This window comes from Meriones unguiculatus, chromosome 8, assembly GCF_030254825.1.
Source record: "Meriones unguiculatus strain TT.TT164.6M chromosome 8, Bangor_MerUng_6.1, whole genome shotgun sequence".
NCBI classification, from domain to species: domain Eukaryota; kingdom Metazoa; phylum Chordata; class Mammalia; order Rodentia; family Muridae; genus Meriones; species Meriones unguiculatus.
In genome coordinates, this window is record NC_083356.1 from 100,006,495 (window position 1) to 100,032,347 (window position 25,853).

Genomic DNA, 25,853 nt, shown 5'->3' on the forward strand with positions numbered 1-25,853 from the left:
TCTACCTGCCTCTGCCACAGGAGTGCTGGGATTAAAGGCATATGCCACCACTGCCCTGTTCCCTCTGTCTTCTGTGGACCTGTCATGGTGATGCATGCTTATAATTCAAGCACTCAGGGGAAAGAAGGATAAGGAGCTTGAGGCCAGCCGTGGCTGCATAGTGACATCCTGTGCAGATAACTGAAGGCTGGGGGTTATGGTTCAGTGGTGACAGGCCTATGTAGCATGCTCAAGGCGGTCCCTGGATTCTGTCCTCATCACCACTGTCTCTTTTGGAAGGAAGGAAGCTCCCAAACCTACCATGGGGTCAGCCTTCTCACTCTATGGCCTGTCTCCACTAGACTTCTCTAACGACTTTCTCAGAATAGTCATCTCAGCCTACTTCCGTACACCCCACATCTCACATTTCCTGTTTCTCAGTGCTCTGTTTTCAGCTCACTCCCTCTGGACTCTGGCTCCGCTCTGCAGTTGGATGTCCACTGGCTAGGATTGCCAGTGTTTTCCCAATCATTACACTCTGAGTTCTTTGTCATTTTGTAAACCCCAGCTTGATGCTCTGTTCTTTTAAAGACTCCTCGGCCAGGGACTCAAGGCTGACCCAGGACTGATTATCACTCTACATTAGGTTCAGGGGGAAAAGGACAAAGACTTGAAATAAGACAGGTGGTGACTGACAACAGCCCTCCTTGTGAGAAGTTCAGGTAAAACTGAGAAAACTATTGGGCTGATAAGATGATGAAGAGGATTTGAGGGTGACTTGTGGGTTCCTAGCTTGGAGCCAAAAATGATGCCTTCTCCATATCAACCAATATAAATGTAGTAGCTGTTTGGGGAAGTGGGATGTTTTCTCAAATCCTGCTTGTGATTAGCTTAGTTCAGGGGAATGAAGAAATGTTTGAACAGTTGTGGAGGTGTTGGTGTAGCGAGGATGTTTCCCGAATACTCAGGGACTCAGAAGCAAGCGTACAGACCATCAGCTTTATGTTGAGACCAGGCTGTTGAGACCCTCTAAGTCACCCTACAGTGTGTAACACTTTCTCAGGTGTGTACTGCCCCCTGAGGCTTCACTTCCCAAGCAGCTGCGGACTCCATTTTCAAGATGGTGGATGGCCGTGCACTGGGTGGGCACAAGAACGGCACCGTCTGCCTGGCTTGCCAGCTCCAGCTTCTTAGGCCACTCTGTAACATACATATACACATATACATACATATACACACACATACATACATATACATACACATACAAATGCACACATATATACATACACACACATACATATACATAAACACACACATACATACATACAGTTAATATACCATGTGTGAGAGGTAGATGAGCTCAGGCACTGGAGAGATGGTTCACAGGTTATGTGCTACTCCCCAGAGGACCTGAGATTGGTTTTCTGTTGGAAAGCTCACCACACCTGTAATGCCCAAACTAGGAAATCCAAGACCCTGTTCCAGCCCCCCGTAGCCACCTGCATTCATGTGCACACACAAACACACACACCAGAAATAAAATCAATCTTTAAAAAAATTGACATCGCAGCATATGAACACATGTTTGCCTTAACCAGAATTATGAAGGAAGCAGAAATGTCTGGCAAACTGTTACCACTGAAACTGCTGTGTCTTGTGATTTAATATTCCACACGGTTCAAAACTGTGCGTCTACATAAAAAGGTTTGTCTATGTTTATGACATAGTGCTTCCATGAGCATTTACTTAGTTTATAGTCTTTCATTTGAGAACAAATTCAAAGTTCTCTTTCTAAGCAGGATACAGTTACTACATTAACTAACAGCAGTGAGGTCTCTGTTGCTGCAAGAGGGTTTCAGTGTCAAAAGGAGCTTAAGATGAAAAAACAGAGACTTCCTGCATTCTCTAGGGCAATCTTAGCAAGGGTCAAACATGGAGCTTATGAAGAATACAATAGGCAAAAAATTTTGTTTTTGATTTCTTTAGCTGTGTATCATGGCACATATCTTTAACCCCAGCAGTCAGGAGGCAGAGGCAGGCGGATCTCTGAGTTAGAGGCCAACCTGGTCTGCAAACAGAGTTTTAGGACAGCGAAACCCTGCCTTAAACAACAACAATAACAACATAACCCAAAACAAAAACAAAAAATCCGTAGCCCAGCAGCCGTGTAACACGGAGAATTTCCAGAGAATGCCTGAAGAAGGGGGAGGGAATTGCTGGGGAAAGGGAGGAAGAAGGGACTGGATGTTGGCATCACTTTTGTATTGTTGCCTATGATTCTTCATTGGGTCCACTGACTGCTTTTTTCGGTGTCTGGCTCTAGGAGATGAATTTAAGCAGACTCTATGCAGTAACTGAGTTTGTCAGAGAAGGCTGGAAGGGATGTCTTGTGTCTGAGACATCCGGGGCTGGGCAATGGGGAGAGGAACCACTAGGGGGCAGTTCTGGACTTGTTGAGGAGGGCTTCTAAGTATATCATCTAATGGCTCATGGGAACTATGCATTTGAACTTGGGAGCAAGCGCGCAGGAGCCTCTAAGAGGGGCACAAAAAATGCAAAATTCATATAACACAAATGGGATCCCTGCCGAGAGATGTTAAGAGACACACTGAGGGCTTGAGGGATGGCTCTCTAAGAGTGCTTGGTGTGCAAGCATGAGGACCTGAGTTCGAATTCCCAGCAGCGATGTAAAGAGATGTTCACGGCTTTGCATGTCTAAGATCTCAGGTGAATCCTTGGAGCTGCTGGCTAACTCACCCAGACAAAATGGCTTCCAGTCTGTAAGATAAGCAGACACACAGCAATAGAGGAAAACACTTGATGTCCTTCTCTGGCCTCTGTACAAATGCACATGGACACACACACACACACACACACACACCCCACATACTCCACACACAAAAGAGAAACACTGGGTCAAGGAGAATAAAATAATTTAGAGATACAACGATTTATTTATTCTTTAAAAAGTGCTCGCACAAATCTTTAAATAATGCCTCAACTTCCAATAGCTGGACACTTTATCATCTCACTAGACATGGATACAATCAAATCTAATTTAGAAATGTTTTTGCATGCAGGGATCAACTCCAACGCTTTAAAAAGGCAAGCCAACGTTACCACGGCATCAGCTCTAGTCATGTTGCTTTGGTTTTAGGTCTCTGAAGAAATTCCTAATGATTATTTAAAAGATGCCTCAGTGAGAATATTTTAGGACAATTGTAGCCTATATTAAAACAGCCTTAGAAAATTATTTACAGCTTTATGATAGTATAAACACCTCAAACAAAATAAATTTGTGTCTTGTACAAAAATATTCTAAAGTATAAATATGAAACACTGAACAAAGCTGTCACCATATTTAGTAGACACAGCTAGTAAGAATATATTCCAGGTGTTAAAATGGAAATCACATGCACAGAATAATGTTTCCCTAATCATTTAAGTTTTAAATATTCCCACATGAATCACAAAGCTTTGAGTTTCACTGTCTCAGAAGCTGTTGTTTTTTTTTTTACAAATACAAAGTTAGTAAACACCATCATTCAAAGACCACTTTCCTATTTTGCTCGGATAAAAAGGCAACCAAAATAATACATTCATCAAAAGTTGATGTGCTATGTGAAATACAAGACTGTAAAAGTTTAAGTCTCATCTGTAATTGGGTCCTTGTAAAAAAAAGAAAGTCATGGAGCAAAAGACATGCTCCATAGACATACAGTATGCCTAGTCAATTATTACGATAACATTCCCGAGTTTAGAAAACATTTAACTCCAAGTTTTCCAAAAAAGAGAAAGAGAAAGAAATCCCAAACCACTGACTCTGAGGAATTACAATCAGAAAACGTTACCATTTATTAATATTGGTATAAATCTATTTGAAATAACATAAGAAATATCTTCCAAGAGTCTCCATTTGGTGTGTAAAAATATGCCTTATTTAGCATTTTTCCCCCAGTGCCGTTAAAGGCTGTTTTGAAGCATCATCAATCTTAGTTATAGTTGAGTTTTTGCCTGAGGTGTTAATTGCATTTGGTCAGATGCTCGCAGAAGGCAGATATGTAGGTAGTCTTGACAATTTGAGTTTTCTACGAAGCTGTAAAAATGCCATTAAAATACGCACACATCTACTGAGCGACTGCATTCTTACAGAGAAAATTCACGTGGGTTAAACTTATCCCCTGTAAACAATCGGAGCATCCATTTCGGCTCTCAGTCCTCTCTGCTCTGGGACGTGCACTTACTAGCATGGCCGTCTGCTGGTTAAGCAGCCACTCACCAGCTGAAAGCGCTGCTAAGACTTCGAAACAGCGTAAACACTGGTTGTGCGACATTGTTACGCGGCTCATCTTGCTGCTGGGACACTGGGCATCGTGCCAGTGAACGGGCTCTTGGGAGAAGTTAGTCGTGGAAAGAAGGGAGCATCACCTCGTCTTCGTTGGCTCCGTGTTCATACCGAACGGCCGAGAAGCCTGTCCAGCGGAGCCGGCCTCTTTGCAGGAGGAACCAAATCAGTCCGCTGACGAGCGCTAGGACACCCAGCACGGCGAACAGGACGGCGATGCCTCTGTAATCCGGCCCTGGAGTCCAGACAGGGAGACATTGTAAGAGAAGCACAACGGTCGCCCTTGTTTCTCATTTCAGCCAGTCGGCTGCGTGCAGGGTACAGAAGCCCCGCACAAATGAAAGACTGTTTCAGGGCCTTGACAGAACTCCAAACCCACCATTAAACGCCAGACTGCTTTCTTTCCCTTACATATAAGTGGTTTCCCGATACATCAAAATTCTCTCCATTGCCGAGATTTTTCTCCCAAAGAAATTAAAGCATTGCTGTTGTTTCCTCCTTCCCCAGGAGATCAGCTAGCATGTTACTGTACCCTCCACCCATCCCCCACCTGATGCGGTGGACCTCAGGGCTTTGCACATGCTAGGCAAGCACTCCACAAACTACATCCTCGGAGCTTGTTCAGGGCTTGAAATGCCATCCCTACGCTGTCCATCCATCTCTCTCATGTATTCGGCCTCTGAGATATGCCTGCCTCCGAGCTTGCTGGGTTGACCTTTCTGAGCTTAGCCACTGATCCATCTTCCTCACTGAACTGGGAAGTCTGTGATAACAGGTGGCTGATCTGCCTTGTTCAGGTGCCTGTCGGGATGCAAAGTTTACACACCAAAACAGAAGCCGATGCTAGTCATTTTAAAATGTTAATGGAAAGCTTTAGAGCCCTTCCTCGTAAGTGAAACTCAGCAATACTTTTACAGTTGTCTTATGTATGGATTCACAACAAAATTAAAGTTCAAATTGCAGTCTCATGTGGATACCATGAGAATTTTAAGTAGTTGAATCTAGTTTTAGGTGACCTTAAAATTCTCCTATGGCCAGGCATAGTGGCGCACGCCTTTAATCCCAGCCCTTGGAAGGCAGAGGTAGGCAAATCTCTGAGTTCAAGGCCAGCCTGGTCTACCTAGTGAGCAAGCTTCCAGGACAGTCAGGGCTACATAGTGAGACCCTGCTTCAAAACAAAACAACCCAAACAAACAAAACAAACGCAAAAATAAAATAAAAATTCATTATGAAGGTTTTATGGGACCTGAGAGAAGGACAGCAAATAGCTGTGGCAGTTTGGCCTCCCCCAAAGGCTCATGTATTTGGACAGTTGGTCTCCGCTGGAGCTCAGTTGAGAAAGCTATGTGACCTCTAGAAGGTGGTACCTTGCTGGAGGCAGTGTGCCACCGGGGGAAGGCCGTGAGGGTGTATGGCCTTACCCCGTGTCCATTTGGCCCTCCTCGCCGCCTGTGCGGATGGCAGCTTGACAGCCACCCCCCTGCTCCTGCGGCCTGCCATGCCCATCTGCTGCCCGGCCTCCCCCGACTTCAGGGCCTCTCCCCCTCTGCCCAAGCCAAAGCAAAGCCTTTCTTCCACAGTTGCTTCCGTAAGCAACAATGGGAAGCCAGCAGTAACGAATGCAGTAGCCACAAAAATAGACCTTCAAGCTTTTACACAGGGTAAACTGTAAAACAAAATACCTAGTAAGGACATTCTCAAATTCCCCCCATTCTGATGGCTTCCGTTTTTAGTCAGAGAGACTTATGTAGAATTTGGCTGTTTAACAGCTTTCATTTTGGAATTCTAGATGTATTATATACTTATATGTCATAGAAAAATCTCTGATTTAATATTTGCTTCATAAATACTTCAGATCATGTGGGGGGAAAAAACCAAGAACATAGATGCGCTATGTATTTATTGGCAGTGTTGGCTGAACCTGGGGCCTCATGCTCACTAAGTGAGGGTTCGCCCGCTGAGCTGCAGGAACACCCCTGCACTTATTTCTTGGCCTGTGTAGGTCAGTGTCCCCTTACTAACCCGTTGCATACTTACTCAGAGGAACTTTGCAGACCATTCTCGCATAGCCACGAGAACATTCGACTTTTCTCCAGGTTTCATTTGAAGCTATCAAAATGCTACATTTTCCATCACCGTTCTTACTTTTGTTTTCCCATTTGACAAATGTCACATCTAATCCATCTAACCAGCTCCAAGACTGATCTGAAGACAAATAATAAGTGTAGTTATATTTATATGCTTAAAAGCAAAAAAAAAAAAAAAAAAAAAAAAAAAAGAAAAAAAGAAAAGAAAAGAAAAAACAACTCACGAGGCTCAAATAACTCATTTTCTTAGAATCTGTTGTTTTAGGCCAGCTGGGGTGGGGGGAGGGTCACACACCAGCTTATCCCGCATATCAGACATTTACATTACGATTCATCAGAGTAGGAAAATTACAGTTATGAAGCAGCAATTAAATAATCTTATGGTTGGGGGGGGCGGCCCACCACCACATGAGGAACTGTATTAAAGGGTAGCAGCATCAGGAAGGCTGAGAACCGCTGTTTTATACGATTCTATTATTTAAAAATAAAAGCCCCAGGCTGTAGCGACAGCTCTCGTAGTAAAGTGCTTGTTGTTCATGAGCCCTTAGAACCCATGTAAGGAAAGGGGACACTTCGGCACGTGCCTATGAACCCAGCACTGCTGAGGGAGAGAGAGCAGGATCCCTGGACTTTGTTCACCTGCTCCTCTAGCTGGCCCAGGGAGCTCAAGGTTCAGTGACGAATTCCACCTCAAATAATGTGGAGAGCATCTGAGGAAGATATCCGATGTTGACCTCTGGCCTTCACACACACATGCACACATGAACATATACACATACAACAAAACTTATTAAAAATAAGCAAAGGCCTTTGGGGCTTCAGGCACGCCCAGCACAGGCGAGGCGACCAATGGCTACTCGCACTGTGCAGATCAGCTGTTTTGGACAACGAGAAATAGAACATTTTCATTTTTTAAAGATGTATTTTTATTCTTTTAAATTACACGTAGGTGTGTGTTTCTGGACATGTGAATGCAAGTGTCTGAGGATGCAGATCCTGAAGAACTCGAGTTTCAGAGAGTTGTGAGCCAGCTGATATGGGTACTGGAAAAAAACCCTCAGGTCCTCTGGAAGAGCAGCAAGCGCTCTTAGCCACTAAGCCATTTCTGCGGCCCCCATTTTATATCTGTATAGAGTGTCCATTAGACAGTGATAGATGTGTTTTGATAAAGGTACAGAATGCTTGCTTGTACATTTATTGTGCTATAAATATGTCTGCAGAGACCTGTATCCTCCATTCTCTAAGAAAAACTTTCATTAAGACTGTGCTGCTGGGGGAGGGCCTAAGAGGGCACAGGATCACCCCAAACCCATTTTTGTTTTTCAGCAGTGTGATAAGTGTGTAAACACCATTTACAATTCATTTAGACAGCCAACATTGGATACATTCATTTTTTAAAAAAAAATTACTTGATATTTCAGAGTTGACATTTATTTTAATTATTTAATATTCAATTTTACGTAAAGTGTGAAACAATTTATTAAATTCCAGCTTCATCTTTCAAACCCCTTATCTATTCTTTACTGAAAAGTTCTCCCACAAATTCTTTTTAGATTTAACTGAGCTTGTTTGGAAAAAAACAAAAACAAAAACAAAAACAAAACAACAAACTACTGGTAAGACTTAATTTTGAACGTAAAATTGTTGAGTGTTTGAATACGGGTGTGGGCCGCACTGCATTAGAGCCCTGTACAGCGCACACAGGTAGAGGTGTCACATACCGAGGGAATGCTGAGAGAATCCAAGCCAAACTCTCATTGTGATGTTATAGTTCTCCCTCATCAACCTGCTCACAAATTTATTCTCATTTTCATTTGCGATGGTGACAACGGTGGCAGAATGATCTGTTGAAAGAAGACAAATTAACTAATTAACGCCACCTTGAACATGTAAAGAACATAACTCCATGCGAAGTAAGTGAGTAAGAGCCTCCACAGACAATAGCTCCAACGAAGTTACAAGTATTTTTAAACTGAAAGTTCACATAAAGAAATTCCATAATTTTAAAGACAGTTCCTGGCAGTTCCTTTCGGTTCTGGGAGTCAAATCAGTGAGGCCTTTGTGCTTGGGCGAGCTGGCTGTAGTAGCTGGGGCTTGTGGCTGTGCAAAGATATGCCATGTCTATATCTCTAAGACTCGCCTCAAAAAGGCGTTTTTGTGTGACTTAGATTTAAACTTGCTTCTGCTCAAGACAGGACTGAAGGGAGCCTGGCTTGCGATCTGCGGGAGCACCTGCCCTTTCTCTACCGTCTCTCACACAGAGAAGTGGTTGGCCATAAGCATCCTAAGTTCCTAAAAATGACATGGGATTGCATGAGTGAATATTCTTTAAGCATAACGTTTCCTAAACATGTACAGAAAATAGAGCTATATGTCATGCCAGATGGAATAGAAATAAATAGTAAGTAGGCTCGGAAATCCACCCTAACGGGAAAGAAAGCCTTTGCCTCGGATAGAGTGTGCTTACTGCGGTGCCGCCTAGGGGATAATGCCAAAGCTATTATCACCTTTTACAGAGAAGGAAGTCATTTCTTTGGGCTTACAGAGCCGGCTAGAGAATTTAAACAGGTGTCGGAGACCTTTGAAAGAAGAATGATTTTGAGTTCACTGTGCTACCCATTCATTTTCCGTGCTACTTCATCCAGTCCCGTGGTGACTCCCAAGTACTGTTTCCGTTCTCACAGTTGTGTAACCTCAGTGGCATCTGGGCGTGTGAGGGCGGGGAAATAAGCCCCGCCTGTCTGCTCCAAACACTTGAATGTCTTACCTGACCTGACCACACGCTATGTTTACAGCAATAGTTCTTATTCTCTCCCTCAGGAGGAAGAGGCGTGTCACATATGTAAACACACAGATATAGCTTATAACAGGTCTCATCATGTATAAACATGCACGATATACAGAGACTTCCACACAAAGTTCCTGTTAAGCTTTCTTAGACGTCATTTTACATTATGCCTGAAGGCAACGGCTGGGTCCCTCATTGGAGGTAGCGAACCACTGCTACTTTTTTTTTTTTTTTTTTCCTGAAATGGCTAAATCTGAAGACTTAAAGTCCTTTCCCTTATTTAGGGTCTAAGAATGTGGAGCAATCCTTCTCAGAACGGATGGACAATTCATGCTCAGCTGATTTTATTACCCTCTTCAGTCTCAGCTTAATATTCAAAACTCAGTAAAGGACTACGAAGTCAATTATATCTTGTCTCTTAACCCCCTATTCTCAGCATCTCGAAGCAGATTTAAAATTGTATCATTTGTTATCACTTTTACTTAATATTGGTAGATCACTTAGCATTTTTACTTCTTCCTATTTTTACTTTCAATATGTTAACTCTAATTTTGATATTTGTTTTTAAACCTTCACCCATATGTATGTAAATCATCTGGTCTCATGTAGCCCAGGCTGACCTAGAATTACATTGCTGAGGGTGACCTTTAATTTCTGATTCTCCTGCCTCCAAGACCTCCTAAGTGTTGGGATTATAGGCCACCAGCTCAGTATATGTGGCCCTGGGGTTCAGATCCACACTGTTAGTGTGTACATTCAAGCCAAGCATAGCTCTACCAACGGAACTATACCCTCAGCCAACAGCTATCATCTTAAACCAACAGTAAATGAACGCTGCAACATTCCGCTGAGATTTTATGCATAAAATTCTTCCTATTTCTCCTACTGCTGGACACTAAGGTGATGATGCTACTATAAAATAAAAATGCTTTTAAGACACTTTCCAAGTTATGATAATTCCCCCTCCCCCATTAGTTTCTTAAGGGAAAAAAAAAACAACAAAAAACGGAAGAGTTAAATTATTTAGTTGAAAGAAAACAAGTGAAATTTAGCCTACCAAGTTCTTGACACAGCTCTTTGGCCTCTGAGAAGCTGTGCAATGCCTGGTCAGTTGAGTAACAGTGGTCGCCATACTGGATCCATTGGGAACCATTCCTTTTCGCCACTGGACATTTGGATGAGTGTGTATTTTGATGAGGGGGCAGCGCCTTAGCTGTGAAAAATTTCAGGCACAGCTGTGACGATGCACAGAGAAAGGTAAACACTTCCCTCAAATCTCGTTCGGTGTTCCCACACGAAACCCGTGCTTTCGGATAAGCAGCCTGCAGCTCTGTACCCCCACACACCAGCGAGACCACAGTCTGGACCCCACAGACAGCTATTTAGAATGCCTCCTCAGAACCTTGACAGTAGATACCCCTCAAGGATGGAGCTCAAGCAGCTTAGAACAGGAAGACAGGCAGACCGGGAGCCAACCGTTAAAATCCATTGCCCTGGCTTCCCTTTTGTTGTGAATCTAAATCCATAAAGACTGACTTTATGAATGTCACACCCACAAGTAAAAAGTTGACAATTAGTAACTCTGTCAAACGAAAGATGTTATCTTCTTAAGCTCTTCAAAAGTCTTCAGGTCCGACCTAACCTGTTCTGTGCTTTAGCTGTGCTGAGTGTTGCTGAAGCCTATGAAGTGGAGGGTGAGTCCCGGAGGGCTCACGATTAATTCCTTCTCAAGAGCAGGAAGCTGGAAAGCGGCTAAGTACAGATCACCTGCGTCAAATTCCAGGGGTCGACCTCAGCCCAGACTTCAGCTCTGCTACCCTAAAACTCCCCCTGTGGTGTCTGTGTTCTCACAGGTGGGCGGGATTTTTTTCTTATTTGTGGCTTCTGTGATTCCAGAAAAAGTGGCCTGTGACATTTCCTCCCTCAAGAGCCTTGGGTTGACTAGTTCCTTCTGCTTCTGATTTCTGTCAGAAGTCAGGCTGAATCCTCTCAGACATCCGAGCTTTGGCTCAGCCTCCCTAAGGCTCCCCCTCCCCCAGGCCTGGTCAGTTCAACAGTTGGAGGTGTGGGAGAATTTCCCAGCCGCTGCAACCATTAAATTCCTCACTGGTCATACTGGTACCAGCAAGTGCTTGCCTTGGCCACTTGGTGAAAGTCGTTCACGAGCCAAAGGCATGTTGCCCTGTGACCCTGGGCTTAGCTGTTGTCACTGCAGTAGACAGGAAAGCCTGTTCTCGGCCCAGCCACCCGCAGGGTACCCGGCCTCTTAGCACTTCACACTGGGAACCTTGCTGCTTTCTAGAACCAGCCGGGGGGGGGGGGGCGGGGGGGATGCTGCAGACATTCCTTTCCTTTCTGATGGTTACAAAGCTGTGTTTCCAACTCCTGCACTGTGGTAAGTTGGTTACAGTGTTTTGGTCACTGTTTGGTGCTGGGAATCCAATTCAGGGCCTCCCAAGTGGTAGACAAGCAGGTTAACACGGGCTACAGTCCAGCCCTGTTGGATTCCTGCTCAGAGCAGGGGAAAATATTTCATCTCAGGTAGGTCAGGCTGGTACAAGATGACCTTGAACTTCTCATCCTCCGGAGTCGAAGGCCCAAGGGTTAGGATTACAGGCACACACCACCACTTGCAGACTGTGATCTGTGGGGACAGGACCTCGGCTTCCTGTATGCTACGTAAACAATCTATGAATTTAGCTACAGCATACGCCCCCCTTTTTTTTCTACCAGAAAAATATACATAACATAGACTTCATCATCTTAACCTCTTTTGTTTGTTTTCTGTTTTATTTTGAAACGGGGTTTCTGTAGTTTACGGCCACCCTGGGACACTTCAAGCAGCCCTGACCGGCTCTGAATTCACTTTTTTCCCCTCCAGAGTGCTGGGATTACAAGTACACTCGCGCCATCATGGTCACATTTTAGTGCGCACCTCAGCGGCCTTAAGCACATTCATTCTGCAGCAAACACTGCTGCCCACCTACAGAATTTTTTCATATTGTAAAACGGAAACTCTGTACTCGTCTGCAGTAACTGTCTAAACTTCACTTTCTTCAGATCCCGAGAGACCAGCAGTAGCTCTCCTGTGTCTGTGGACTCGAGAGTTATGCAGAATTTTTCCTTTTATCACCAGCTTATTTTGTTAGTGTATTGTCTTTGCGGTTCAGCCATGTTGTGCATGCGTTAGCATTTCTTGTGCATGTTTTACATGCATGTATGCGCAGGTACTACAGTCTACTGATCCACTCATTGTTTGGAAGATACCTGGGTTCTCTCTGCCTTTGGCAGTTGTGAACGATGCCGTGAGAATGTGGTTGTACAAACACCAGTTTGAGTGTCTGTTTTTAATTCTTTTCAGTCCAAACGTAAAAGTGGGCTTGGATCATGTGGTAATATTATGCTTGTGTTTTGAACTGTCATTCCCTATTCTGTAAAGCCTGTTTTCTCAGAGGCAAATATTTTCCTGTTTCTGTGTGTCACCGTATGTCATGGATTCCAACAGTCTTCTTAACATTTTCTTTCCCTTTGTGCCCAACAACCCAGAAGCTGGTTCTCGATGCTTCCATTAAGGGAACACCACAGCCTTTGAGACCCATTTCTGTGTAAAGCAAGAATCTTCAGATTCACCAGGCGGTACTGGTGTGTGCCTTTAATCCCAGCACTCAGGAGGCAGAGGCAGGCAGTTCTCTATGAGTTAGAGGCCAGCCTGGTCTACAGAGAGGGGACAGCCAAAGCTACACAAAGAAACCCTGTCCTAAAAAAACAAACAACAACAACAAAATCTTCAGATTCTAAAATCTAACTGGTGATAGAATGATGAACGTCCTTGAGAATAAATTCTCTGACAGGATATCCAATCATACATCCCATCACAAAATATCAGAAAGTGTGTCATGGATATAAACATGTTTTGTTTTGGTTCCAGGTGTGGGATGTGGGCTGATTCAGATGGTCCACAGCAGCAGACTGCCTCATGTGGGCTTTGAGGGGAGCTCTTTGGCAGCTGCAGATAGTTTGAATCTGTGGACTCTGGAGAGAGAATAAATGGCAGAGCCCAGAAAGTGTGGAGGCTGAGAAAGAACGAGGCTGCTGCTACTTCCCTTTGCTGCTCTTGATGGCTATTGTGAGACAAGAAGTTGGAAATCTCCTGAAATGAGGATTAGACTGGCTCCAAGGAACCTGATGACCCTAACCAGTAGGAAGCAGCTAAAAAAAAAATCTGTGTCCCCCCTTTTCTACTACTAACCTTTTCTCTCTCCTACCTGGTGTTGGGGTGTTGGGGTGAAGTAGTGAGAAAGAGATATAAAACATGTAAATAAAAGAGTTTTTTTTAAGAAAGTATGCCTACAAACTGTTTTTTACAGAATTTGTGTACAAGCCTTTTTTAAATCTATAAAATGTTCATTAAAAATGATGGACATATGCTATATAAAACTTTAGTAAATACACAGTTATTCAAAATCAAGTCTTACATTTTGTAGGCTTGTAACAAATAGCACCATCCTTAACAGACAGGCATTTTTCGTGTTTCCAAATTCCTTTTGGATATAAGACGACACAATCTCCAGGAGATTCTGGGCTTTTCCACGGGACGTAGTCAAATGCACTGCCATCGGACCATTCAAAACTCGATTCACTTCCCTGTTTGAGAACAGCATGGATACCTTGAGCTCAGACATGTGACTTCAGGAAGAACATAGGGGGAATGCACGAACTGTAGGAAGCGCCTGCTGACAATCTGCTCATAAGTATTGGAAGCTCAGGCCTAGCCGTGACGTCAGAGATTTGCTTCTGACAGGGAAACTTGGGGCATTTGCTCTGGCAGAAGGTAAGCAAGACTTCACATATAGAGACAGAGTCGCTGTATTTTGCCTCTGGATTTATTTACTTAAGGACTGGATTTATGAAACACACGCAGATGGCTTCCAGTTACCCCTTTACCATAATTAAAGATTTAGAATTCCAACTATCATGCTGTTCTGAAAAATTTTCATGTTGTTCTTAAACACTGCTTAAGGGTTTAAGTACGTTTTCCATGTCGTTCTTAAACACTGTTCTTAAATGTTATCTTATCCTATTAATGTTCTTTTCATTATTTGTGGTGCTGGGAATTGAACCCAGGGCTCACACATGCTAGGCAAGTACTCTACCACTGAGCTGTATCCTGGCCTTTAAAACTGTTTTCTGAGCTTTGTAGTTTTGTGGTTTGTGTCTGGATACATTACAGAGGCTTTTACACAGCAGAAGCTAGAAAAGGCGCTTCTCCCCAGGAGTCAGACATGAGGAGACGACTTTTAGTATTTGCTTGAATCTATAATTTTATGGCACCTATCCTTCCTTCCTTCCTTCCTTCCTTCCTTCCTTCCTTCCTTCCTTCCTTCCTTCTTTCCTTCCCTTTCCTGCCTTTTATTCCCTCCTTACCTCCCCTCCCTCTCTTTCTCCTTTAATACGTCCTTTCTTCCTTTTATTTTTCTCCATTCTTTTCTAAAGATGACTTAAAGAGGACCTCAACTCTCAATGGATGGCTATTTTTGTGTGTCAGACATTATTAGAAGTACATACATATAGATAGAGGATTCAAACGATGGCACCAAAGATGTGTTATCAACATATTAATCTTTCTTTTAGCTAAATTTTAAAAAAGAATTTCAAAACTGATTGCTGTATAAGCATCATTTCCAGCCCTGCCTATCCCCTCTCCAGCTCCTCCCCTTTCAAATCCAAGAACTTTTCATCCTATAGGTCCTGACCATAGTAAGAATTTTGGTTGCCTGGTTTATGTATTTTTTTGTGTGTTAAAATATGAAAGAACATACTATTAACTGATGTTACTGATGAGGAAGTGGGATTGCAAAGTTGATAACTTTAACTATCAGCTACTGCAGAAATGACAGATGTGTCATTAATACTGAAATTTAGGCTTTTCCGATTCTATGCTATTTACTTCATATGAGCTTGCCAACAGGTCCTTTCCAAACAAGCTTCAGGGACCAAGGATGAAGCTCACAGGTGGAGCACAGGAGCTTGATCATTGGACCCACAGCAAAAATAACCCCAGGTCAAGAAGAATACAGGAGATGTAGTTGAGTTATCAGCCCAATGACCCCTTGGGATGGCCTGGCCATTTGCATCCTATAGTTTCATTTATCCCATGCTGAAAAGGTTAAGAAACCATGCGGACCTAACCCACTGTCATATTTTGAGTTAGCATCTTATGCTAAAGCTCTCCAATCCTCGAAGCTACAGCTTTGGAAAATTTCTGGAAACGAAGTGAGACTTACATCATGACTGGAGAGCCCAACCCAGAGAGGGAATCCATCACGGTTCACCAGGTCTTCCAGAAAGAGCTTCCCGAGTGGGTTATGAACGCTTGCCAAGTGTCCACCACTTCGAGAGCACGTGTTCAATGCTTCGTACCAGGTCACTTTTCTCTGAATAACATGATAGATGCCATCCTCATACGGGATGGACTGTGGCAGCGTGCTATTGTATTCTTCCTTGTAGTCAACTGCAACATGGAAAATGAAAGGGCGGGGAAGTTTAAATAGTTTCAAATGCATGTTCTGGACAAGGTAACACCAGAGGTCAGACGCAAACTTCGCTTTTCCTAGTCCCACCCATGTGTAAGGGGCTCTTAAACACCATAGTTGTCTTGTTGACTTAAAAAAAATGGCTGATATGAAGGCAAAACTATTAACCACTTGGACATCTGAGACTGACTGTAAAGGAGACCGGTGCCTGCATTGGGGGAGCCAGAAAGATTTCTTGACAAAGAAAAAGAAAAAAAAAAAATCAGGCCTGCAGTATAGAGAAAATTAACACAAATGAGAAAGAAGATACCCAGAAAGTAAGGAAGTGCTGAAAATAAGCAAATCAACACCAAAGCAGTGATGATGGCATTCCCACAGGGACCCTGGAGTCCAAGGAAAGAGTTCATGGTGGTCAAACTGGAATGAGCTGAATCTGAGTGGATCAGTGATTAGTGTGATGTGTTGGATAAAAATCCTAAGTACCAGGTTTTTGTTTGTTTGTTTTCAAGATGAGTCTCAGCTGCCTCAGGCTGGCCACAAACTCACTGTGTAGCTGAGGCTAGCCTTGAACCCTTGATCCTCCTGCCTTTCCCTAAATGCTGGGATTAGAGACACACACACCATGGTACCTGGCTTCAAAGCATAAAGTAAATAACCAAGAGTCTATAGCAGTTACAGAGGGTTAAGTAAAGAATAGAAAGAAAGAAATGGGTTGGCAGGATTGCTCCATGTTAAAAGCATTTGCTGTCTCATCCTGATAACCTGAGTTCACTCTCTGGAACCCACATAAAGGTGGAAGGAAAGAACAAACTCCACAAAGCTGTCTTCTCCTAACCACACGTGTGTGTGCAGCACACACTCACATATACACACATTTCTAAAAATACAAACAGTGAGGAAACAAGCAACAAACTACAGTAATGATGGGATAGATAACTGACTGAATAAATTTAAAAATGAGAAGAAATATCTTATACAGAATTCCAAGTAACCACATAGATACCCTACTCCACCCTGAAGACGGAAGGTAACTCTTTGCTCCTGTAAGTGTGATTAAAACACAGTAACAGGAGAGAGTACAGGAGAGGAGAAAGGGGAACTTTACTATTCAGAAATTAGCAACACAACCTTGACCAGAGAGATTAATGCTAAAATCAGCAATCATGTTCTTACGGCACATTACACAGGCTATGATAAAAATGACATCTTCTTGCAAACTCAAAATCACAGTTTAATCATGAGAAAAAATAAGACAACCAAAACTAAGAGCTAATCTAGATAACCATAAAACTTTCAAGTCATCAAAAATAATAAACTAAGAGGAGCCATGTGTCCTGGTTGAATGTCTGAACGTAAAAAGTAAACTCAGCAAAAACTAGGGAGGTATGAATAAGGCATGGGCTTTAGTTAATTCTTCTGCACAGATCAATGTCGGTTTATTAGTTGTGATAAATGTACCATACTAATGAAAGATGTCAACTACCGGGGAAACTGGTTGTGGGGCAGTGGCAACTCTCAGTTCTAACTGCAACTTCTCTGCAAATCTAAACCTAGTGTAAGATGAACATTGTATTAAAGTGTGTTATTAAAGAATAGAAAACATTTTGGCAAGAAGAAGAAAACAAAGTTACTAATAAACGGCTAGATATACAAAGAACAACAAAGTTACTGGCTGAGAAAAAGCTGTTCAACGAGGAAGAAGGGGAAAAGATGAATTGTGGGAGAAGATTAGACCTTAGGAAGAGAGGCTGGAATATAACGTTTTAAATAAACATACTACAATTTGCAGACCAAAGAAGCTAAGTAACAAGGAGGAGCCTAGGGAGGATGCTTAAATCTCACTCAGAAGGGGAAGTAGAACAGACAGTGTAATGAGTGAAGGAGGGAACAGGTAGGAGCAGGAGCAGGAAAGAAATGAGGGGGGAGATCAGACCAGGGGAGAGCTGGGGCAGGAGGACAGAGGGCCTGCAGAGAGAAGAGAAACCATGGGCGGCGTTTCCTAAGCTGGAGACCTAAGACAGGGTAGGCTCCTGGGAGGATATGGGGTGACTCTAGCTGAGACTCCTAGTGGCAGGGGTCATGGAGACTGAAGAGGCTGCCCTCTAACTAGACAGGACTCCTAGTGGAGGGAGGGGAACACCAACCCCCCCTCCCCAAATAACTCCCACCCAAAATTTACCCTGCCTACAAGATATGCAGGGATAAAGAGAGCAAGATTGAGGGAAGGTCCAACCAATGCCTGGCCCAACCTGAGACCCAGCCCATGGGAGAGAGCCAACTCCTGACACTATTAACGATACTCTGCTATGCTTCAGGTGGGAGCCTCGCGTAGCTGTCCTCTGAGAGGCTCCACCAAGCAGTAGATCAAAACAGATGCTGAGTCTCACAACTAAACATTGGCGGAGAGTAGGGAGCCTTGTGGAAGAGTGGGGAAGGGTAGAAGCACCTGGAGGGACAGGAGCTCCACAAGAAGAGCAACAAAGCCAAGTAACGAGGGCCCAGAGGAGCTTACGGAGACTGAAGCACCAACCAAGGACCATGTATGGACTGGACCTAGGCCTCCTACGCAGATGTAGGCGATGGGCGGCTCAGGCTTCACATGGCTTTCCTAGTAAGGGAAATGGGGCTGTCTCTGACACGGACTCTGTTGTCTGCTTTTTGATCACTTCCCCATGGTGGGGCTGCTTTGCCGGTCCACAGGGGAAGAAGATGTGCTCAGCACTGATGCAGCTTGATGTGCTGGGATGTGTTAGTGGGGTGTGTGGAGGGAGCTCCCCTTTTCTGAGGAACAGGGAAAGGAAGAGGGAAGGAAGAGGGAGGGAGGTGGGGACCAGGAGAAGAAGAGGGAGGGGGCTTTGATCAGGATGTAAAGTGAATAAAAAATAAATTAATTACAAAAAAGGAAAAAAAAAGTTTGCAATAGCCCAGAGTGACCGACAATTGGAGAATACTGGTGTGACAGGACTCCGGCACATTGCTCGGCTGCTCCCTGAGCAGAGATGGTCCACGAGGGTGTCACAGCCACAGGCCCTACATCAGCAGGGGCCTTAGAGCAGGCAGCTGCTAAGAAAAGTGTTTAAGCTGATAATAATTTATACGCAATCTACACTTCAGAACAGGTGTATTTAATGATTAGACAAGATTGTAGGACACGAATTTTGCCTTGAATGTCAAAACTCTATCTACATATACTTTTTTTTTTAAATAGAAGTTCTATCTCGATATCAAGACTCAGTCAAGTGCCACCTAATTCCTAATTCTCAGAGCTCTTTGTTTACCAAATGATCTAAGACTTGCCACAGAGGATAAAAAAAAGTTGATGCTGTCTCACCAGCAATGTGTCTCAGTTTGCGACCAGGACTGCAAGGGCCAGCCAGGGCTTTGTTCTCTTTTGCAACCTGCGGGGTCTCACGTGTGGGACTAAATGTGAAGGAAGTTCTCTGGACACACATGGTGTTACATGTAGTCCCTAGCGGAACTAACGGCCTTACACCCTCTTGCCCTGGAGTGAGGCTACACCTTGTCATACTTTCCGATGGGGTTTGAGTAGGAAATGCCCCCGGCTGATGACTCTCTGGGGAAGCTGTGGAAGCTTCAGCAGGCAGAACCTCACTGGGAGATGTGGGTCACTGGGGTGGGCCTTGAGGCTTTACAGTCCTGCTCTACTTCCTGTTTACTCTTTGTTCCATGAGTGTGTGACCATGTGACCAGCCAGCCTCCTGCTCCCCAGCCAGCCATCATGCCTCACCCCCGTGCTTGCCACCATGTCTCCCCACCATGAAGGACTGTTTCCCTAGAACTGTGAGCCACAGCAAACCCTTTCTCTCTCAAGTGGCCTTCCTCAGGGTAGTTTATCACAGCAAAGTGACTAAGACTCTTACCCATTTCAATTTTACAAGCAAAAATGCTGTGCTGGTAAAAACGAAGTGTTTCTTCGATGACGTTGAAGGACTGAATATCCCAGAAGCCGTCGGTACTTAGACCAGCCAAAAATTTGTGGTTTTTCACAGCTGGCCTTCCGGTCCTCCAGTGTGTGTAGGACAATGCAGTCTTATCGGACCACATGAAAGAATTGTCTAGGAGACAAACACATTTTTCTATACTTAGAGGGTTATTCAAAATTTCAGTTTCAATGTCAGTATTTCAAGTCACTGACTTATTTTCTCCTTTCCCTACCTTCTCAAAGGTTGTCTGATTAACTGTACATTTAAAAAAAGTTTTCTGGTGTAAGAGTAAATCTTGCCTATTTTTTAACTTGAAAATATAAACATGGAAATTTAACTATAGTTCCACTCTTCTATAGCCTATTACTTTTCATCAAATATCCTTACTCCTTATATATGCTTTTAACTGTAACATAAATGATTAAAACTATTTTTTTTAATTCTTGATATCTTGTAAAATTAATGAAAGAAGTTATTTTTTCTGGACACAATTGTGCATACTCATGAGTGAAAGCTTTTAAAATTGTTCATTTCAATGCAGAGAATAGGCTTCTCAACAAACAGTGCTAAATAGATGGATATTCACACACAAAATTATGATTGTGAGCTCTTTGCTGTTAACCACAATAAGAAAATTAACTCAAATAGACCATGGGCTTAGATGTAAGGGCAAAGACTAGAGAGCACGCAAAAGAAAACTAGCACGGGTTTACGGTGTGGCCTTGCAGTACACAGAGGCTTCTTAGAAGGAATGTGTCTCAATAAAGACTGAAAAACAGTCATTATTAAAATTATAAATTGGGATCAAGAAGCTTTGTCATCAAAAAAAAAAAAAAGAAAATAAATTCTAATGTTCTGTCTCTTCAAAAAAAAAAAAAAAAAAAGAAGCTTTGTCATCATTACCTACATGGCCCTACTATCCTGCTTCTTTCTTTCCCTGATCCCCATCTCTCAAGTCTCAACACATCTCAACATCTGGCTGCACCAAGGTTATGAGAGCCATCCATGAATATTTTTTGTTTGTTTGTTTTGTTTCTTGAAACAGGGTTTCTCTGTGTAGCCTTGGCTGTTCTGGACTCACTTTGTAGACCAGGCTTGCCTCTGCCTCCTAGAGTGCTGGGATCACAGGTATGTGCCACCACGCCTGGCTCGTCCATGCTTATTTCGTTCCCGATTGCTGTGCGTCACTTTCTTCGTGTCACTGTATTTTCTAGCCGCCTTTTCCTTCTCCCACCCTTATCAGCTTCCTCATCAGTTTAACACACATTGGTGTGTTCTTTTAGTAGGTGGGAAAGAGGGTAATTTTTCCCCAGGCTTCACGTACCTGTTACCTATTGTTTTAGTAATTTCTAGTCATGGCCTCACTATTGAAAAGTCAGATGGCTTTAAGACCCCAAACACTTTGAATGTTATATATATATATATATATATATATATATATATATGTAACTATATGTAACTAAAACTAGTGATTTCTAGGTATAAATTAAGTCAGTAAGAATTAGATTTAAACTCCATTTGCCATTTGCTTGAAAGACCTTTCTATACATCCCATATTAAAAAGAATTAGTTAGTTTGATAAAAGAAGTTAGGGTAACTTAATAGAAGTCTTCAGATCTGGAGTTGTCATAGAAATAAGAATACATTCTCAGTTGTTTCTGATAATACCATGACAAAGTACTCAAGAGGGTATAATTTGTTTTACTTAGTTTCTAAGTTAGCATGTGAGACAATGGCATCATGCCATCTTCACGCATTCTGTCCTCTTGCTCCACTCTTGTTGCTCTCCCTCCCTGTACAGCAGTTCCTTTCTGTGTTCCCGTCATTCGCATCCCATTCCCAGAGGGTACGATTCAAGTATTTATGCTTGAGTTTGTCATCTTCTGCGCTGTACAATCCTTTCCAGGAGAACATGTGCAGAATGCTATAATTCACTCTTACACATATCCTCACGTCTTGCACATCTACTTAAACAGTCTTCTTGGGAAAGCACAGCCCTTTCCTGGAAGCACCCACCCTTGAGGAAGCGCAAGAGAGGGCTAGGAGAGACAGGAAGCGCATTGCTTGCTAGGACCAGTCCTGGAGCTGCTCTTTTTCTAAAGCGTGTACTGCTTCCTTGCTTGCTCTGAAGCAACACTGTGCCTTGGTCTACCACTGTCTCCTGTCTGGATTCTTCTCCTTCAGGAGCTTAAGTGCCATGACTACTGCTAGGGTAGAGAAAAGAACTGCCAGAGCCCTCCACGACATGCCTACAGACCGACTTCCCTCCCTAATTTCAAGACCTCCATGAACTTCAGGATATCTCTGATTTCTCTTCTAAACTGGTCTCATTTACTCTCTGTTAGACACAGGGTTTTAAGGTTTGTCCAGATCAATGTAATTTTGGAGATATGGTATTTAATCCAAATTTCAAACATCCAACCCCACATTAGACTTCCGTTCTTAGTCTTATTCTTCTGTTGCTTGCCATACACACACCCTAAAATAACGCTGTAAATTCAAAGAGGCAGCATCAACAGAATTGTCACCTCAGGTTTGTTCTTCCCGCACAGGCAGAGAGGGAGCACAAGAAGTGTGGTGATTTCTCATCAGCCTTGAGCTGCCAGAAGGAATTGTGGAGATGGGGCATTTCTCTCCACCCTCTAAATCTAAGTTTGCAGGGAAGGTTGTGTCAGTGGCAGGGCAGAGACACAGAAACCTCCCCGGCATTCTTACATGCTGTGTTGATAGCGAACACTTGGTGCATCACTAAACATGTCCTTTGAAGCACTGTGTTTCTCGGTTTGTGATAGACAGGACTAACGAAAAGGCAACAGGGCCACCTGAGGGAGAGCATCACTTACTTTCATAGGTTACTCCTAACATGACCCACGAGGCGATATAATTGAAGTACAGAAGCTGCTCAACAACAAAGTTATTCTCCTCCTCATTTCGAATACTCAGAATATGTGCTTTTGAATCTGTCGAAACAAAAAGGCCAGTTTTAATAACTATTTTTGTATAGAACGCTCTGTTTTGCCTGAAAGAGTCAGGAAGTTCTACTTTTCAGTTTTATACCTTTAACACTTAGATGGTATTGGAACACCAGAAGGACACACACACACACACACACACACACACACCAAAACTGTGTCAGCTTACTAAGAGGACAGACTGTGCAGTGCTTAAACACTCTGATATGCATCTGGCCCACAGGATATGGGGAATTTGGTAGCTGAGCAGAGAACTTAAGGCATCCATTTTACATTTCTTTCATCTAAAGCTCACTTTCCGATGGCTCAGATCTATGTGCTATTAACGGAACTGCGTTAATGATTTCCCCGTAATAAACACAACTTTTGTACCGTTTTAAATTAAAACATGATTACATCATTTCCCCCTAAATCTCTTAATGGGCTATAACAAGTCAGGTCTTCCTTAGTTAAAGGAGGTTATTATTTGTAAAAGGAGTTGCTCAGAAAAAAAACAAGGGGGTTTCCTGGGACAAGGACTCCTGGATAAAGCATTTGGAAACACTGTTGCCAAGTTAAGCTAGTTCATTTATGCCACTATTTCTTTTGTTAAGTTGTTGGCTTTTTAATTTAATTTTTATTACTGAAAATAGATGTTTTTCTTTATACAATATGTCCTGATCATGGTTTTCCCTCCTTTTCCTCCCCCCAGTTCCTTCCCACCTCTCCTCCCATCTGGATACAACCCTGTTCTGTCTCTCATTAGAAAACAAGCAGGCATTTAAGGAATAATAATAAAATAAAACATAATAAGATAAAACAAAAATGAACAGTAAAAAGAACCCAAGAAAAGGCACAAGAAAGAGACAGAGACGTAGAGACCCACTCATTCACATGCTCAGAAATCCCATAAAACCAGAAGCCATAATATATACACAAGAGACCTGTAGGGTGAAAAAAAAAAGATGAAGTAAACCATAATTTTAAAAAAGAATAAAAGGAAAAAGCCCCGGCACAACATTATGAGACAAGGAGCCTCCAAAGATGCTATTGACTTCAGTTTTTCTGTTGGCCATCTCCTGCTGGGCATGCAGCCTGCCTTTAAGAGTAATTTGCTTCCCCAGTGAGACTCCCTTGGAGAAAACTAAATTCCCACTTGCAAGTGGTTATTAGTTGAAGACGGATGGGGGCACCTGTCACTCCTCCCTTCAGCTCTAGGACCCCGTCAGGCCCTGGGCATGTTGCCTCAGTCTCTCTGAGTTCATATATGCTATGCCATGGTTTCTTAAGGTATATCTTGATGTACTTTGATACAGAGAGTGTTCAGTCTAGCGTTTCTCAAACCTCATTCTTTTCTTTTCTTTTATTTTTTTGTAGAAATGTCTCTTAAAACAAGCGCTCTTAATACACAGCACGCTTTGGGGAATAATGCCGTGACACTTTCTATAGGGACTTTACACAAAGCTCCTCTTTCCTTCTGTTCCTTCATTCGAAAGTTTCAGGCCCTCTGGGTGTTACTGGGACTTGCTCCAGGTCTGAGACCTCCAAGTGCGCAAGGTCAATCTCCTTTGACCTTGGCTGTGAGTAGTGGTGTAACTGAGCTTCTTGTCACCCAGGGTGACCTGTTCCACGCCACTCTAGCCTGCTGCTCAGCCAGTTCTCTGCTCTCTAGCGTGAGAATTAGGAGGGCTAGTTACAAGCGCTCCTCGGGAATCTTTATAAGAGGCATGTAAAGCGCGAGTGCGTCACAAATCACGGCGACAGCAGAATATACTTACGCAGTTTCTGGCACATAGAGTGCACTTCCTTCTGAGTGATCGTCTTATGTCTGTTCTTTGTTATCATGAAATTGTAGCAGGAGTTCTGAAACGGCACCCAGGGGGTGCTCTGCACAGGAGACGGACATTTAGCGCTGTCTGACGGTTTGACCTCCTTTTCGGTCTCATCTAGGAGAAGAGTTAATGGTAAGAGCTCTAATTTCAGATGTAAATGTTAAATCCTGTTCACAGTCATTGGGCTTGATTTGTGGGGAATATGCAGGAAACAGGAAGTAACAGCCTGGTGAGGCTTGCTCTGTTTACACCCGAATATAGCGTAGAGCATGCTGGCTTTCTGTGCCGAGGAAATTATTTGACATAATTTCTTTCTCCTGCTGTGGAGTGGAGGAATGTAAAAGAGAAGGCCTTTTTAAGTTACATGAGTTTCTGTCTTCCTGTATTATTAAATGTCAAGTACCAGCTCCTGAGGAACTCTATAAACATATTAATTAACAATGGGCATCTAACTATAACCGTGAAATTCTCTTTCAATGTTTCCACTTACTGACACCTCCAATCTTAATGAAATAACTTTAATGGAATAGTTATTCCATTAGCAAAATTAAACAGAAACATCATTTAAAACATGGCCTCCAAACATAGATATGCTGAACTCAAAATAATTCAGACAGATTTACTATGGCTTAGAGACCATCAGGCATTTCTCTCCCATTTGGCACCAAATCTCTTCATCTTGGAAATAGTGTGTTCTTTCTACCCCAAATGCATGTGGGTCCCTAATTGGGCTGAAGCCTGCATACCCGACTCAGGCTGGGCCCATTAGATCCTAAGAGTTTGAAAGTGGGATTCAGAAATCATTAACTCACCTCCAGTTACAGGCAGAAGTGACAGGTACAGAGAGAGAGAGAGAGAGAAAGAGAGAGAGAGAGAAGGTACACAGAGTAGAGTGCAGATATAGAGAGAGACAGAAAGGACAGGCACATGGCGCATCTCTGGGTTTCTGTTTTCTTGTTGGTGTTGAGGGGCTTTGTTTATTTTGTTTTTGTGTTTTGCGACAAGGAGTTGCTATGTAGACCAGGCTGGCCTCACACTCAGAGATATGCCTGACTGAGCCTTAGGAGTCCTAGGTTTCTGAAGCCCATCTCTAGGTGGCTGAGTTCTATCCTTGCTTGCAGGGAGGATTCTAAATTCCCTCTTGACATAAGCTGTCTTGAGTGTGTTCCTGCTCCTTATAATCAACTGAGTCTTTGTTTGTTTTTGAGACAAGGGCTTGCCTTGTAGCTCAGGTTTGGCTAGGTTTTGCCAATCTACCTCTAAATGCTGGGAGTAATGGTATGTGCCACTCTACCTGGAAATTTTAACAGTGGCTTAAAATCTTAGTTGGCGGTGTTAAAAATTAATTAAGAAAGAGTCCCATGAGTTAGTTTTTTAAGTATATATAAATAAAA

At 43.0% G+C, this 25,853-nt stretch overlaps 1 protein-coding gene across 1 annotated transcript in view; it reads right to left on the reverse strand.

The window, feature by feature from the left end:
- Window positions 1-2,910: 2,910 nt before the first annotated feature.
- Ly75 (lymphocyte antigen 75) overlaps window positions 2,911-25,853 on the reverse strand; it is a 95,709-nt gene continuing 72,766 nt past the window's right edge. The window contains exons 27-35 of the mRNA XM_060390239.1: window positions 24,406-24,573; window positions 22,520-22,636; window positions 19,614-19,808; window positions 15,484-15,710; window positions 13,675-13,843; window positions 10,257-10,412; window positions 8,133-8,255; window positions 6,362-6,529; window positions 2,911-4,559 (exon numbers count right to left, since the gene is read on the reverse strand). Coding sequence (XP_060246222.1) covers window positions 4,381-4,559; window positions 6,362-6,529; window positions 8,133-8,255; window positions 10,257-10,412; window positions 13,675-13,843; window positions 15,484-15,710; window positions 19,614-19,808; window positions 22,520-22,636; window positions 24,406-24,573 — 1,502 coding nt within the window. The 3' untranslated portion in view covers window positions 2,911-4,380. The remainder of the gene's footprint in view (window positions 4,560-6,361; window positions 6,530-8,132; window positions 8,256-10,256; window positions 10,413-13,674; window positions 13,844-15,483; window positions 15,711-19,613; window positions 19,809-22,519; window positions 22,637-24,405; window positions 24,574-25,853) is intronic.